General features: G+C 41.0%; 1 protein-coding gene across 7 annotated transcripts in view; it reads left to right on the top strand.

The window, feature by feature from the left end:
• The window catches only part of LOC135698449 (arginine-glutamic acid dipeptide repeats protein-like), a 160331-nt gene that overhangs the window by 113170 nt on the left and 30132 nt on the right, over positions 1–17029 (top strand). For all 7 annotated transcript variants that reach the window (XM_065218427.1, XM_065218431.1, XM_065218430.1 and 4 more), the window contains exons 5-8: positions 11871–12092; positions 12164–12343; positions 12403–13218; positions 13283–17010. In XM_065218427.1, coding sequence (XP_065074499.1) covers positions 11871–12092; positions 12164–12343; positions 12403–13218; positions 13283–17010 — 4946 coding nt within the window. The remainder of the gene's footprint in view (positions 1–11870; positions 12093–12163; positions 12344–12402; positions 13219–13282; positions 17011–17029) is intronic.

Below are 17029 nucleotides of genomic sequence, written 5' to 3'. Positions count from 1 at the left end.
ATAAAAAAAAACCATATCCTAATGCTTCCACCAAACCAACCAAAAATCCCACATCCATCACCGAACATATCCGCCATCTGTTTACATTACACACGCATGCATTATATTGTTGATTATCATTCAATGATCGTTCAATTACAATTGCTGCCTGCTCGATGTGTGTATGTAATGAAACTGATGGCCCTATCGATCGGTGGTCGTGGGGTGTGAAGATGGAAGTCTGATGATGGCCAAGGGAAGCGATCCACACGAGAACACTATTGCTCTCCCAAAACAGATGAAAGAGTAAACAAAATTCAAATGGAAGCGGAAAACGAGAATTTGTAATAATAAGAAAATCGAAACAGTAGCAGCACTTATGGTAATGAACCCCACACCGCTGAGGCTGCCATTGACGCCGATGCCATCCGTCCTCCGCTATATGGCGTGGATTGTGGTGGCATCCATCTCGAAAACTAACACGCGCAATACGCCAATTGTTGTTGTTGTTGTTGTTGTTGTCTTCTTCTATTTGTAAATTTATTACCTCAAGCGCTATACGACGATTACTAGCTGCTGCCTGTCAGCGGCCAACCGCCACTGCTCTGCTCAGCTTTGTAATTAATTTTAAATTGTTCAAATTTTTCACAGTGTATAATTAGCCAATAAGTAATATAAAAGAGCGATGCGCGCGCCAACTCACACGGCTGTGAGCAATGTTCTTTTTTCTTATTTTTCGATTTTTCCCGCCTCGATCTTGTTTTAAACGTGGGGCATTTGAAGCACTTTTGCTATTGCTTGTTACCCCCCACTGGCCAGCTCCCCCTTCCGATTCCCGAAGCAGCAGCAGCGGTGAAAACAAGAATGGACAGACCGAGAGGGGAAGGATTTTAAGAATGAGTTTCAAGTATTTTAACGGTTCTTTTAATTAGTTCTAGGTGGTTTGATTGAACGTTTACTGAGAACGAAGCTGCTGCATTCACTGCCTGCCGCTGCCATGCGGGGGTGGGTGGTGGTTGTATGTACTGTAGTGGATTGCAATCCGACCGAGGCGCGTTATATTTGTTTTCGTTTGCTCGCTGAAAAGGAAATGAGAGAGATTTATATTTTGTTGTTTGTTTTAATGGTTTCTGAGTGTGTGAACTATCCGAACGGAGAAGCGATTAGAATTAGTTAATTACATTCCAATAGATGGTAGTCACGTAGATTTGCGGTGCCCTATGAAGTAGATTGCGGCGGATGAGGAAGTCAGTCAGTTTTTTTTTTTACATTACTGGGAGAGTTCAAGTTTGCGATTGAAACTCGTACCTTTACATATATTAGAATAGTAATAAGAAACTAGTTTAAATCACTTGCTGCTTTTTATATATAAGGGCGTCTAATGCATACATGAATTTAAGAACAGCTCACTGCGGACGAGTTCAGTGGACTTCAAATGCAAAATTGTTTTATAACAGGTACTAGGGGGACGGGCCTGGCGCTAAAGGTTTTGAGTTCAAATCTCATCCCCGGACAAGTCACGAATTACCTAAAACGTGTTAAAGTGACTTTAATATAAAACAAAAGATAAGATACTTTGATTACAAAAACCCCGCGTAGCATTTGAAAAGGGCCTGTGTTAAAATAAGCCCTTGGGTATGACTTCTTTACTTTTTTTTTTCCTCTGTTCGGGACCTACTAACACCACTGCGACCAGTAATTGATCTATTGTCGTAAGTTCTTAACTTTACTGTTGTGTTCATGTTACAGTCGCTATAAATCGATGGAGACGCATGGTAGTCTAGTCGCATAGGAGTATTGAGCGAAAACCCAAAACTTGATAACTTAAAAAAAATATACCTCAAAAACGAAAAAAAAAACACATTGTTAATTTTGTGATATAATGTGTAACAAAGCCTAAATTTTCAAGGAAAAATATAACAACATATTGCGGCCTCTATCTACAAACCATGAAAACAAAAAAAAAATACAATCAATGTTTTTCAATACAATCAATGTTTTTCAATACAAAATCTAAATTTTTATATTTTTCCTAAAAGTATTTTTAATTAGGGTGGGTGAGCCAGTAGTGGAGGTACTAAGCCATTTTATTAATTAAACAATAAATATACGATGTACACACAATTGTTATACGTCAATCTATAGCTTTGAACCTCTATTTTGATAGAAAAATATTACACGGTAATAAAATTGCATACAATTTTAGAAAACTCATCCTCCATTAATAGGAACACTGTTCCAGTAGTTGTGGTAGTTGCTTACTTTGGTTCCTATGATAGTGGAATGCGTTGGTTTCTATGGGTTCCATTATTATAGGAACACTACCGCAACTATAGGTGCAAAGGAGTGAAAATCTTAAGGAAAATTAATGATTTTCCGTAATTTTTGGGCTAATTTTTAGTTTGAAATATGCAAATATGTTTTATTTTAGGACAGGGTTCTCCTCACTATTCCGGCACAACCTCCATACCGCAACTATTGGTACACCACTATTACTGGAACACCTACCCTACCTTTCATTTGATAATTTGATCTTTGAAATCGGCCCAGTGGTTCAACAGTTTATGACCACCCTAACATGGAAATGGTCACCCTAATGACAAAATAAAAAATTAAGGGTCTAACATTTTGTGATAAGGAATAAAACTACCAATTTTCACGAAATTCTGAGAACTACCATATCGTTTTGCTATGGAATGGCTGTATATTAGACTGGCTCACATTTACATGGGAGAAATTTTTATCATTTTTTTCAACGGGCTTTCAACTAGATTGGTGCCATTAGGAGAGAAAACCACTCTCTTAAAATTTCAGCTCATTCGAATTTAACATTAGCTGGCGCTTTTGATTTAAGTTTGGTCTGGGGATATTGGTTGAAATGTATGGAGAAATAACATTCCTTCACTCTTTCGTGCATAGAACTGGTTCAACATACTCGATTAAGCTCAGAATTTCAGCACACGTAGCTCAACGTATCTTAAACTATAAGGAACAACTTTGCTGAAGACATCATCACGATGCAAGTTAGTATTATGGAGATATTAATTAATTATGTGCATTCTGGTCCAGCAGCAGCAACAAAATACAACGTTTGTATCAACCAGCTTACCACTAAAAATAAAAGTTCATATTTTTCACAGGCCAACATCCAGGCTCGTGTCATTAGGTGCGATGACCACTCTCTGATTGTTTCACCGGTTGGCGCTTTTGGTTTAATATTTATATAGGAGATTTGGTTGAAATCTTCATTTACAAAATGCTCATATACATTCAAAAGCGAATATCTTAATAAAACTAACGGGATTCATGATGCAATCTTCAGCAAAGTTGTTACTCATTTTGAACTACAAGTTTTGAAAAACTGAATCAAATCGAGAATAAGGAAACTTTAAACTTATTTCTCAGAATTCCGTAACAATTGGTAGTTTTGATCCTTATAGAAAAATATTAGACCCCTTTCTTAATTATCATTAGGGTGACCATTTCTATGTTAGGGTGGTCCAAAAAATCGATTTTTTTTTCTATTTTTTTTTTCCAAAAATGACATTTTTTTTAATCATAACCTGAACCACTGAATGATTGTGGAACCACGATTTGAATGATGAAAATATCAAATGAAAGGTTATTAATACTCTGCAGAAAAAATAAAAAAAGTTTTAAAAATTGGAGTTATGTATAGAAGAACTTGGATTGTATTTATTTTTTATGGTTTCCATGGTTTGTAGACAATGGGCGTAACACGTTATTATATTTTTCTTTGAAAATTAAGGCTTTTCTACACAACATATCAAAAAATCATCGATGCATTTTTCTTCGTTTTTGAGTTATGATTTACGAAGTTACGAAATTATCATGTTTAGAAATTTCTAGTCTAGGATCAGAAATTAACATTAGAAAGTAATGTAACCATGTTACATCCGATATGTATCAATGGAGACGCAGGGTAATCAAGTCGTATTGGAGTAATGAGCGAAATTTCTAAACATGGTAATTTCAAAAAAATCGTAACTCAAAACACCAAGCTTCATGAGAACTGCAAAAACTTTAGAGAAGTTTCGAAAACTTCAGAAAAGAACAGAGAACTTCAAAGCAGTTCCGTTGACATTAGAGAAATTACATAGATTTTAAAGAAGTTTCGAGAACTGCATCGAATTGTTAAAACTTTAGAGAAGATCCATGATCGTTAGGAAGTCCGAAAACGGTCAGGGAAGTTTAAACATTTGATGAGTAGTACCTCACAACTTTTCGTGAAGTTAATCAAATTACCTTGAAGTTTTTTTTTGTAGTTTGAGAAACTACTTGCTCACATCAGGCTCATTTCTCAAACTACAAAAGAACTTCAAGGCAGTTTCATTAACTTCAGAACAATTTTGGGATCTTTCCTAGTAGTTCTGAAGATCTCAGAATAGCATGAATACTATATTCAACGGAGATTTCTCATGAAAATCCGCTTGGAATTCTCCACAGCATACGCTTTGTATTCTCCCGAAAATCTCATGGCATCATTCTAGAAATTCACTCAAAACAATCATCTGAATTCTCATGAAAATCCCACCAGGATATACATAAATTACTTCTCGCAATTCCATTGAAGTATTTCTCAAAACTTTGTTGGAACTATCCTCCGAATGCAATTTTCTTTGAACCTCGGAATCACCTTGAAATTCTCCTCATTAAGAAACCCTTTGGAAAGATTTCCTTTTGAATTTCGCTCCTTCCCTTGGAGTTCTATTTACATTGAAAATCCTCCTCATATGCATTTCTCCACATAAATTCCTTACATTTCTCATCATAATTTGTTTGGCAAACTCGCCTGGAATTCCTTTGAAGATCTCCTAAGTTATTCTCAGGTTTAATTGCAATCCTTCTTTTAGCATCCCCCTCCCCTTTTCTAGTACTTATGATCCGGATTCGTTTTCTCCCACAAACTTCATGAAATTTTCCTCGGAAGTGCAATTCCTCTGAATTTTCATTAAAATTTACTTTGAATTCAATTCAACGTTTTCTTGAAATCCTACTCCGAACTATGTCAAGATTCACATTAAAACTAAAATTCCTCAAAACTACCTTAAAAGCAAATTGTAGTTGATGTTTTTCTCAATTTTTTTCATCAGCAGAACTGTTTTGGAATCAGGGCATTAGAAATTATAATAAAATTCCATGAGCCTTTAACACTCCGAAGACGATTCCTCCGGTAAAATGTGTAACGGCAAACTTACAATGTTTGAAAAATCATTTATTGACGAATTTCAAATCTTCTGGCGTCATTTGAAATTACAGACTTGAAAAATTTATTCCGTATCAATAGATTTAAAATGTATCGATAAATTGGGGAGCAATGATTTTTCAAACATTGCCAATTCGTTACTTCTTGTTGCATCGTATTCGGAGTGTTAAAACTGTGCAAAGGATTTGAGAGATTCTTGAGCATTTTTAGAAGTATTATAACTTTTAAGTCCAGAATTTCAAAAACTTGTTTCAATTTGAAATTTGTGGGAAATATGCATATTCCACAACCAATCATTTCATGCCTCTGAATTTTTTAAATTTATTTGTTACTGAAGATTAATCCACTGCACAGTGGTTGAAATCGTCGTTTTTGCGCGCTTAATTGATAACATCTTTATTTTGATATTTAGGGCTATGATGTCTTCTGAGAAGTTTATCAGTAAATGTATGCGCTTCTTTTGGGCTTTTCAGCACAAGGATTAATCCCCCTTAAAGTGAGATAGAAAATTTATTTTTTCAATTTTACAATATGGGTTGGTGTCTTCACAAAAGTTCGAGGAATCATGCTTTTGAATAACTTTGTCGAAGACACCTAAACCGTAACTTGCTCACTTTTGGAGATATGTTTCGTTATTTGTCAACAACCCCTTAAAAGTTGTTTTTTAATCATAACTTTTTTATTATAACTTTTTCGACTTTGAGATGTTCAAGAAAATTATAGACAACGCTAAAATACAAAACTTTGTGCAGCATAGCAACCCTGTAGTTTTTCAAATTAAAAAGTTATTAAGGTTTTTATTGTTTTTTTGGCCATTTTTTATGTACTTGTAACTCAATGTGGTGCAAAATGGTGCAAGTTATCGACCATGCATGTGAAGTAATTTACTTTAAGATGATGGCAAAACTCTAAGACTGTAAGCGACTGTAAGGTATGTTTAGTGTAAGTGCATTCAATCATTTTTGGTAAAAAAGCACTCATTCACAAGAATAATAAAAAATAGCCTTAAATAGGCAGTATTTCTAGACTAACATTTGAAAAGGGCGTAATTCCAAAATGACCATATCGAGAAAATCGCTTCCGAATTTTGATGACCTAAAAATTAATCCTATTTCACGACTTTCCATTTTCTGATTCTATAAGCTTGGCATATAGTTAATAGTGTAATATATCATCATGCATCACTAGAAACTCAAAAAAAAAATTCTTTGTCGTGAAATTGAGAATAAAACATCATACGCCCTGATAATTTCTTACATGTTATTACCCCCCGGATCTCCCACCATTTGAACTGCCAACACTGGTGATACGCCGTGGAAGTACACCCTCGGGATTTTTTGTTTGTTGTTCCGCCTTCCTTCTTCGTTCACAAATTTTGTGAGGGTAGAATTACGCCCGTGGTCTTCTTTTTGTTCGTTGTTTACACGTGAAATATCAATCGGATGCATTACAGAATCAGTACGTTTGGCATATTAAAACAATATAATTCGTTGTTCTGGTGCAAGACGTAACAACCAGATGCATCATAGAGTTGAAAATTGGAATTACGCCATGTAAAAGGAAACGTTTCTGATGATTTGAAGTGATATTTCGTGTTTATCGAGTAGTTTGTGAACTGTTCTCTCTACACGTGGCAAAATAGGGTTTGTTTACATTTTGGAGTTACGCCCTTTCAAATGTTAGTCTAGATTTCTTAAATTTAATTTATTCTACAGAAAATAGTTTTAGATAGAGCTGGAATTAGGGCGTAACAGCCTTTGTAAACAATAGCTTCTCTTGTTGGTTTCTCGGAATTCAAGGCATGCCTACACAAACCTCCCTTAGCTCAGTCGGTAAAGGCGCAGCTACAAAGCAAGACCATGCTGGAGGAGGCTGGGTTCAATTCCCGGTCCGGCCTAGGAATTTTTCGGGTTGGAAAATTTCTCGACTTCCATGGGCATAGAAGTATGATTGGACTTGCCACACAATTATACCAATGCAAAAATGGTACAGGCATCGAAAGCTCTCAATTAATAACTGTGGAAGTGCATCTAGAACACTAAGTTGAGAGCACGCAATAAGCTAATATGCGATATGCAATAAGCTTGAAATGCGGAGAAGAAGAAGAAGCTGCACAAACCAACATATCCATCGGGTAGAAGAAGTCTTCCTCTGCTCGATGGTGATGTCGATTTGTCAGGGAGAGCAATGACTTCCGAGAAATCATCGAGAGAAGTCATTGTTTACAAAAGCTGTTACGCCCTATTTCCAGCTCTATCTAGAATCGTTTCTTTTAAATCTTAGCTTCTTTTATGCTTAAACTGTTCATTGTTGACCCTTCATAAAGCCTCAACATAACGGAATATTCTTACCGGTTGTTTACAAGGTCGCTAATACTACCTCGACAGGGTGCTGATTTTACCCCACCGGTTTAATTTCGGTTGCAAAACGAACATTTTTTTAATCTTCTTTCATAAGATTCAAAACTTTACTTTTAATATTCAATTTATATTCATGATGTAAATTGGGCTAGAAAGTATCCATTCGGTTATAAATTATTCGAATTTTTCACTGATTTTTTTATGATACGGGATGATTTTCTTAAAGTGGCCGAACTGCCCTACTTTCCACTATTTTTAGGAAAAATAAAATTCCAATAGTATTCCCGGTTTTCCAGTTTTTTTTCAGGTAGTAAACATCCTGGCGAATACCATGGGTAATATACCAATAAACTTTCTATTTGATCTTTCGCTTAAAAGGTTTATATAGTTAAAACGTGTTTATGGGATACTAATGTAATAAGTCCAAAACATCAAACATTTCATTGGTGTGCCATCAGAAGGACTACTTTTCTTCTCTTAGGTCACTGTTAGTCTCTTTTTTTACAACTCACTTATTTCTTCAATGCTGTCACTAAAATCACTATTTTGACAGCATTGATCGCTACCAGCCCTGCTCTCAAATTCTAGTGATGATAGTTAATTAGTTAATTATTTCGAGGATTCTTTTTAGAATATCGGGAAAATTCTGAGGTGAATTCCTAGGTGAATTACAACGACGTTTTGAAATCTTCAATGTGGATCAGAGGAATATTTTATGGGAAATTGGAGGTTAATTCATAAATATTTTTCAAATGAATACTGAGAAGAATTCCATGGACATCAAATGTTGCGGTTAGTTCTAAGAAAATTATGAGTAGAGCTCCAAAGGAATTCAGAGAAGAGTTCCAACTTAATGCTGAAGAGAACTTTATGAAATTTCTGGAGTATGTTTTCAAGGCAATTTTTTGAGAATTTCAATATCTCTTCAGAATTACCTTATTAGTATTCTGAATAAGGTAATTCTGAAGAGACTTCTGAAAAAAAATCGAAGAGAATTTTAAGCAAGATAATTGATCGAACTTGTGAGAACTACTGAGTGCATATTTCAATCTGAACATTGCATTAGGTCCTAAGTAACATTGATCGATTCTCTTCGTCAACTTTCTCTTTCGTTAATAACTTGAGTACCGTAAAACAGGGTAACATTGATAGTTTTTAAAAGTATATTCTAAATAATTTTTATAGTAATAAATGTTTTTCAAATTTTATATTTTTAAAACAAGTACTGAGGATCCAAGAGTAAATTTGTTAGTAATATGTTTAACAAAAATCATTGCATTTGCACTATATTTTTTTAGTTTTGTGACCGAACTTCAGTTTTATGATTTGGGGTTACTTTGATAATACTCGATGAATGTTGAAAAAAATGGATGAAATTAAAAAAAAAAATAGTTCTTTTAATATGAAACTTTGAATATGTATATAACCAGAAAACATCACAAGCAATAAGAATACAACATTGAATTTGGGATGGCTAAATCGGAGATACATTTCATAAGTGATGGTTTGAGTGCTTTTTTAAACAGGCGACAAACATGAAAATTGTTTTTTATATGTTTGTAAAATATGTAACACATACTTTATAAAAACTGTATACGATATCAACGGAAATACCCTAAGCTACAATATGGAACCAATGTTTCTAATTTGGAAATAGCAAAGCGAGTAAATTTAATCTTTACATAATACTATCAAAGTTACCCGCATTATCAAAGATACCCCGTTTTACGGTACATAACCGTTTCTTGTTGTGTTTGTCGTATTAGATATTAGATAAAAACTTCTCTTAATCGATCTGTGTGCTGAAAATAGCTGAACATGTCTTAACATGGCCGTGAGGATGCAAAGAGAAAGTCGACGAAGAGAATCACTCAATGTTACGTAGGACCTAATGCAATGTCCTTAACATGGCCGTGAGGATGCAAAAAGAAAGTCGACGAAGAGAATCACTCAATGTTACTTAGGACCTAATGCAATTCTCACCTTGATTTAATTTTATAAACTTTCACTTGGGGGTAAATAATGGCTTCGGCATCCATTGACTTTTGCTGGCAACCAAAATTTAAACACTAATTTCGTTGTATTTTTTCCCTAAACACTTTGAATGTTTTTAAACGATTCCTTAGTCTTACAGCTTCAATCTGATAACATTTTTAAGACCTAGAAATCCTGTTATGCCAGGTTTTTCTTCAACTGAAATATACGCACTTCAAAATATGACTGATTGCCGATAATAGAACAGCTGGTTAACATGCAGTTCAAATGAAAAGGTTGCCGAAGAAAAAGAGGCTGCCGATGATAGTCACATTCACCTGAGAAGTTTGGAGCTTTGTAAAAACGTTTTCAAATCGGTTTTGGGCTATTTCGTCTATTCCAATACCAAGCAGCAGATAAATTTAAACAAACAAACTCGTCATATGTGTGCGTGACGCTGAGAAATTGCTAATAGAAGTGTGGACGCTGCTTAGATTGACTAGAATGCGCAAATTCCCCTATGTACATCTGGTATATTTCGCAAAAGAATAGAAACCAAAATTCTACAAAAATGCATGAAATTTCTTTGTCTTTCTAAAGTGCAGCAATTTTTCATGAGCATTTAAAACTTTCTAGAAACAGTACATCTCTTACCACGTAGTAAAATCAATATTTTCGTGGTGTTCTTAGATAATCGAATAAAAGTTGTTCAATATTAATAGCAGGAAAATTTTTAAGGTTTGAAACGGGATTATCAAAATTAAAATTTAGTGGATTGCTACAGATAATTCGATTGAAACTTGAATACATTTTTAGTCGATTGAAATTTGGGCCTCAAGATTCGTTTTAACCGATTGGAGGTAAAGTAATTTCAAAGTTTTAGGAAACATCCCAAACAAAATTTCGAAACCGTTCCTAAGCAAATTGCAAAAAACTATTAAAAGGTGGAATAGGTAAGTTTGAGACGATGTTCTTGATATTTTGGGAACTGCCTGTTAATAATAAAGCTAACACATTGGCTTCCTCAACCAAGCAATCTACGTACCAAGGCATTTCTATGTAGCAATATCGAAATCGTAAGAATTGAATTTGAATTAATTTGCATGTTTTTTTTTGTTCCATCCCTTCGCTGTGTTGAGGTAATATTAAAGTTTCATTGAGTGAAAGCCTAATGATGAGTCCCTCTATTGTAGCAAAAAAACCTATCGAGGTGAGCAATCCAAACCCGCCGTGTGTGAGAAAATGAAAGGCATTGAACCGAAACTGATTTCAGATTGTTTTGGACCTTCCCCTCTAGGCCAATCCATCAGTCCCCTCACATCCCCTCGCTGATAAGGGTTGGCTGTGGAGATTAAACCATTCACGATCACGATCATCCTTCACCCTTTAACAATTTCGAGCAAACACAAGTAGCTGGCATAACACTAGAGATTTCCCTTCTATCACCTTCAATTCCAAAAAGTCGTTTCATTCATAACCATCTTCAGCGGATCGTGATACATTTTAACACCACATTAAAACCAATTTTGTCCCAATAAATCACCTGTTATTTTCGGCTTCAGACGGGTCTCTGCCCGTAGATGTGTGTACACCCGCCCCGGCCGCCAGCTAACCTTATACTACTTACACCTAACACACACTGACTGGCACCCGCGAAACACACGACACCTTCGTACTACCATACGCATCCGACACTCACTCACTTCCATTTAGTTGATTTCAACGCGCATTTTCTTAATTTTATCTCCTACTTTTATCTTAATTTGCCTTTTTGTAACTTTATGCGTTTTCTTCCTCTTTTGGTACGTACCCTACCACCGGTTAACATTGGGGGATTAATTTATGCTTTTTCGACTTACCTTTTTATGTTTTGTCCTCCTTCCCCAACGCACGCTTCACACGAGTTCCTTGTAACCAACTAGCTTACACTGGGTCGAATAATTGTGTGCACGAGTCAAGTGTAATTGTTTTATTTTATTCCTCAAAAAATTGTCTGTCGTTTGTTAAAATCTGACATATGTTTACCACATTACCTAACGTGATTGCGGAAAACCATGAACTGCTGCATCAGTATATCTCACTGCCTTTCTGTTCAGACAACTGTTGGACCCAGTGTACATACGTTATAAGGTGTTTGGACATTTTTTTTCGCTCTCCCTCTGCGTACCTCTCTTGGTATCAAACATGTTTGCATCGTATCATTTCAAAAACACCCATAAGATTGTGTCATGTTTTAGTCATCATTATGTGAAGTAGTCACCAGTTGGGATATTGGTTGATATTAATTCCGAAGTATGTTTTGACCGAACGTCCCTTCCTCCCACCTGTAGGCAACATTACCAGACTATCAACCAATCGAGAACTATCGCTCCGAGGACGATGAAGATCGAGACCTAGAAGATCCGCGATGGACCCCCGGCATCTACATTGACAACGATCTGTTGATGTACTTGACGGCTGCACGTTCGATCTCTGCGTTCCAGGGCATGTGCGAGGAGGATGGTTGCATGGCAGCTAGTCGCGACGATACTACAATTAATGCATTCGATGTTGTAAGTATCCATACACCTACTTTTGGAATTAGGGAGGGATAGTTGCTCAAATGTGACATTCAACTCTTTAGTTACACGATTCTGGATACGACGCCGGTAAAGCACTAGAAGCACTGTTAAAGTGCCCGGTAACGAAGGGAATCGACAAAAAGTGGACCGAGGAGGAAACCAAGCGCTTCATCAAGGGTCTGCGCCAATTTGGGAAGAATTTTTTTCGCATTCACAAGGATTTACTGCCACACAGAACTACGGTAAGTTTATCTAGATGTGGTTCCATTTTACCATTTTACACGATCTAACCCATCCGCAGCCCGAACTAGTTGAATTCTACTACCTGTGGAAGAAGACACCCGGTGCAAATAATAACCGGCCACACCGGCGACGCCGTGCTGGTTCGCTACGTCGACGCAACACGCGTACCAACAGTAATGCTAGCAGCAACAACACGCCGCCAAACAGTAACAAAAAGGAAGCTACACCCGAACCGGCCGTGACGGAATCATCCCGACCATCACCGATCTCCAAGGAGGAGAACAGTTCCGTAACCGAGGACGACATCAGCGAGTGCGACTCGGATTCCAGTGCCACCAAGGCAATAAAGGAAAGTGCAGCGGCAGCCGTAGCACAAGCAGCAGCAGCCGCGGCAGCAGCAACAGCAGCAATAGCAGCAGTAGCTGCAGCAGCAGCAGCCACCGGTGCCACAACGACACCAACTACGACGCCGACGACGGCTTCAGCAGCAGGCGCAGCAACGGCTACATCAACACCAGTTGTAGCAACAGCAGCAGCTGCTGGGGCAGCAGGAGGAGGAGGGGAACCGGGTGAGGATTCTCCTTCGAGGATGAGAACTCGCCAGAAACCGACGGCGAAGGAGCAGCAACAGCAACAGCAGGCCAACGCCAACAACAATACCAGTGGCAAGCGTCCCAAGCGGGGCGGCACGGAAACACCGGACACTACACCCATCGACAGCCCGAAGACACCCAGCAAGAAGGAGGATTCGGGCGGGAAAGGACAGAAATCGAAAACCAAAACGGATACACCAAACAAGGGCAAGAAGCGGGCCAATGAGTTGGATCCGGATGGAAGCGATGACAAAGATGGTCAGAAAAGGAAACGATCTGATGTGAGTATACAAAAAGGTTCCCAAATTGACGACCCAGTACTAAATAGATATTTCTCTTTTGCAGAGTCCCACAGAAAGCATCACCACGGACAGCCGACCCGGATCGGTGTTGGATGAAGCAGAATCGAACAGCGAAGCTGCCACCGAAGTCAGTATCAATGTCAGTGCCGCCGCGGCAACTCCGACGGCACCATCGACCAAGGAGCTGGAGGAAAAAGATCCTCTCTCGCTTGGTCCGACTGCCGAACCGATGGTCACGGAATCGCCGGAAAGTAGCAATCCTGCTACGGCCGTCACCAAAACCGGCGACGACAAGGAAGAGGACGGAACGGTCGTGGCAGCACCGGCCTCAGTTACGGCAGCTCTTCCAACTGCAGCCGATGCTGCCAAACTTCCCGAAACGGAAGACATTACTCCTCCTTCAACGGCAACATCAACACCGGTAGCAACACCTGCTCCGGCTACAGTGCCAACGCCGGAAGAAGCCATGGCTGCCGTTCCTACCACAGTAGCCGAAGAGCCACCGGAGAAAGCTGCTGAAGCTTCTCCAGCGGCACCGCCAATTCCACCGCCGGAAACCGGCGCTGCTCCAACAGTCACTGCTGCCGTTCCTCCTCCAGTACAAGCGCCCAATGAACAGGAGATGCTCTCTAAACTTGCCAATATGAAGCAAGAACTCAATCCTCAAAGTGCTATGCCCACCGATTTCAACACAAAGGATGTGTTCATCAAGAAGGAACCGGGTGAGGAATCGTCCGAGAGTCAACCGCCTGTAAATGAACAGCCACAGGATCTGAAACTAAAGATCGAGGTCAAATCGGAGGCTAAGCTGATGAGGGACCCCGGAACACCCGGACAAAGTGACGCTCCTTCTGAGAGTAAATACGATCCGGAAAACCTGACAATGAAACCTGCCTACGAGAGTCATATAAAGTATGGTCCACCTGAAGACGGACTCAAGTACCACGGTGATATGAAGTATCCATCACAGTCGACGGATGGTCCACTGAAATACGGCCAGGAGGAGCCACTGGAATACGACATGAAACGATTCATGGAACCCGGAAAATATCCTCCGCAAGATAGTGCCCTGTCGATGAAGATTGGTCCATCTGGTGGTCTGGGAGGCCCTTCCGAACTGAAAGGGTATCCTCAGGATTTGGCAGGCCTCAATATGAAATATCCCCCACCAGACGAACGCTCTAAATTTGCTCCCTCTCCTGCCTCGGATAGTAGTAATGCCGGAACACCATCCGGTTTGCCTCTAATGCCAAAGAGTCACTATCCGGATCAGTTGAGTATGAGTATGCTTCGTCAACAGTACGACCCGAACGGAATAATGAAGTTCGATCCAATGGGGAAATACCAAGGGCCACATCCATCGTATGGACTACCTGGAAGCCAACCGCCGTTGCAGCAAGGTCCACCAGGTGGCCCGAGTCACTTGGGTCAGCAGCAACAACAACCTCAAGACTTGAAATATCTTCCACCGGAATCGATGTCAGGTATGAAGACCAGCTTTTCAGCAGACAATTTAATGAAAAGTTCAACCTACTCGCCACTTGCTGATCAAACTCCATTGGATGTTTCAACGTCTTCTCGTCTAGCGATTACTCCGAATCAAGACAGCCAAGGCAGTAATAGCAACAACAGCAGCTCACAACCTCCAATGCACGGCAGTATAGCATCACCTCAGTCTGGTCATCCTGGCATGCCTCCTTCCGGATATTCAGGTCATCCTGGCATTGTGAATCCTGGACTGATGTCCGGATCGCATCCCTCGTTGCTGGGATCGAATTCTTCTCCGATACCAGGGTCTCAATCGAGTCATCCGCCACCACCATTGCAAACTGGAGCAGGATCTCATCAACCGCCTCCTTCATCACATCCATCACAAGGACCACAACCTCCTTCGTCGGGTCCACTTCAGCAGCAGCATCAGCATCAACATCAGCAGCATCAGCAACAACAACAGCCACCTCACATGTTACCAAATACCAGTTTAACGTCGCACATGCCAAGCAGTCCGTATCTGTCCTCTTCCCACCGACAACCGCCACCATCCTCGGAAGGTTCCCGCCTTCAACCAAATACTCCTACATCGAGCTCGGCAACGACGCCAACTTCTACGGCTCCCGGTATGAGCTCTCAGTCTCCGGCACCGATGCGTCTTTCCGAACCACCGCATCTTCGAGATCATCCTCCAACGAGAGCGTCGCCCATCAATTCCCTCCTACAGGCAGTTCCGCCACCTCACGGGATGCTTTCACATCCTCTTCCACTGCATCTTGGTCATCCGGGTATGCAACTACCGCCTCATCACCCACATCTTACTGGGCCCTTAGGTCACGCTGGTTTATTGTCGCATTCGTTGGGTGGACCTGGGGGTGCTATTCCGCTCCTCGGTGGCCCAACTCCATCTGCCCTTGGTAGTTTAATGGAAGTGGCAGGAGCAGGGCGAAGATCACCTTCGGTATCAAACAATCCCCCTGGACACCATCCTCCGACGTCTCTTCATCAACCAAGTCCATTGGCACAATCGCCGTCGACTCCATCTGCTCCATCCAATCTAAGTCGATGCAGTCCCAGCGTACAACAACCACCAACCGGCCCAGGCGGTTTCCAATCATCTCATCATCATCGGTCCAGTTCACCGGCAAACTCTAACAGCTCCAGTCTAAGTCGCGCGAGTCCGATGCATCTAAGTCACCACCCATCAGGTTCGTCAGCAGCAGCAGCTGCTGCTTCGTCCGTAGAACGAGATCGTCAAATAATGCGTCAACAATCACCGCACATGACTCCTCCTCCGCCATCATCATCGGCATCGTCCTCACTCATCTCTAGCCCGTTAAGTAAAATGTACAGTCAGGCCGGTCAGCGATCGCCACCTCCAAGTCATCCGTTCCGGCCGGGTGCATCACCGCCAGTCATCCGACACCCACAGATGCCACTGCCACTCCCCATGACTGGACCAATCCCAGGAATGCCTGGCTCAGTGATGCATCACTCGCAACCGTACCCACTTGTTCACCCATCTCTGTACAGCCCGCATCATCACAATCCATTTTTCGCTCCGTACCCTTACGGGCCTGCTTATGGTCCTGGTTTCTCGTACATGAAACCGGCCGGGTCTCCATTGGATAATCCGATGCTGCATCCGGGTCATCCTACAAGCATTCCTCCACCACGGCCCGAAGATTCACAGATCCACGGCAATGCTGGTGACAAAAACAAATCCGGATCGAAACCACCCCAAAACTCGTCTTCGTCGTCCTCCTCGCACTCTGGGTCGGGCTCCAAGCCACCCGGCTCTGCGCCCGGAGGACCGAACAACGGTAGCAGTAGCCAAAGCAGTAGTGGTCCAGCTGGTGGACCGTCTCCTAGTGGTGGGGGACCACCGGGTGGTCCGCTTAGTGGGATTCCATTCCAGGGTGGTCCCCATCATCCGTCGCCCTACCAGCCTGGTCCACATAATCCCTTCATCGAGAACCAGCTGCAAGTCAGTGGCAAAACCAGCCATATGGATGCCCTACGAGCACACGCCCATGCGGCTGCCGGTGGTGTAGGTCTTGGACCGCCCCCGGGCCATCCCGGCCATCACCCTGGTCACGGGCCTCCCCCGGGACACCACGGACCTCCACATCACCCGCATCCCAACGAACCGGTGCACATCGAAACACTGGACATTGATCCGGATCCGGAGCCACCGTCACCGGTGCACGATATGAACCGAGGGCCCAGTCCCGAGGCGAAACCCGACGACACCGAGTGCCACCGATCGCAGTCTGCAATGTAAGTGTGTCCTATTTCA

Source organism: Ochlerotatus camptorhynchus, unplaced genomic scaffold (assembly GCF_037179485.1).
Source record: "Ochlerotatus camptorhynchus isolate MF236.1 unplaced genomic scaffold, CSIRO-AGI_Acam_v1.1 ptg000086l, whole genome shotgun sequence".
Taxonomy (NCBI): Eukaryota; Metazoa; Arthropoda; class Insecta; order Diptera; family Culicidae; genus Ochlerotatus; species Ochlerotatus camptorhynchus.
Note: the sequence above shows the minus strand (reverse complement) of the source record. Positions and strands in the feature narration are given on the sequence as shown.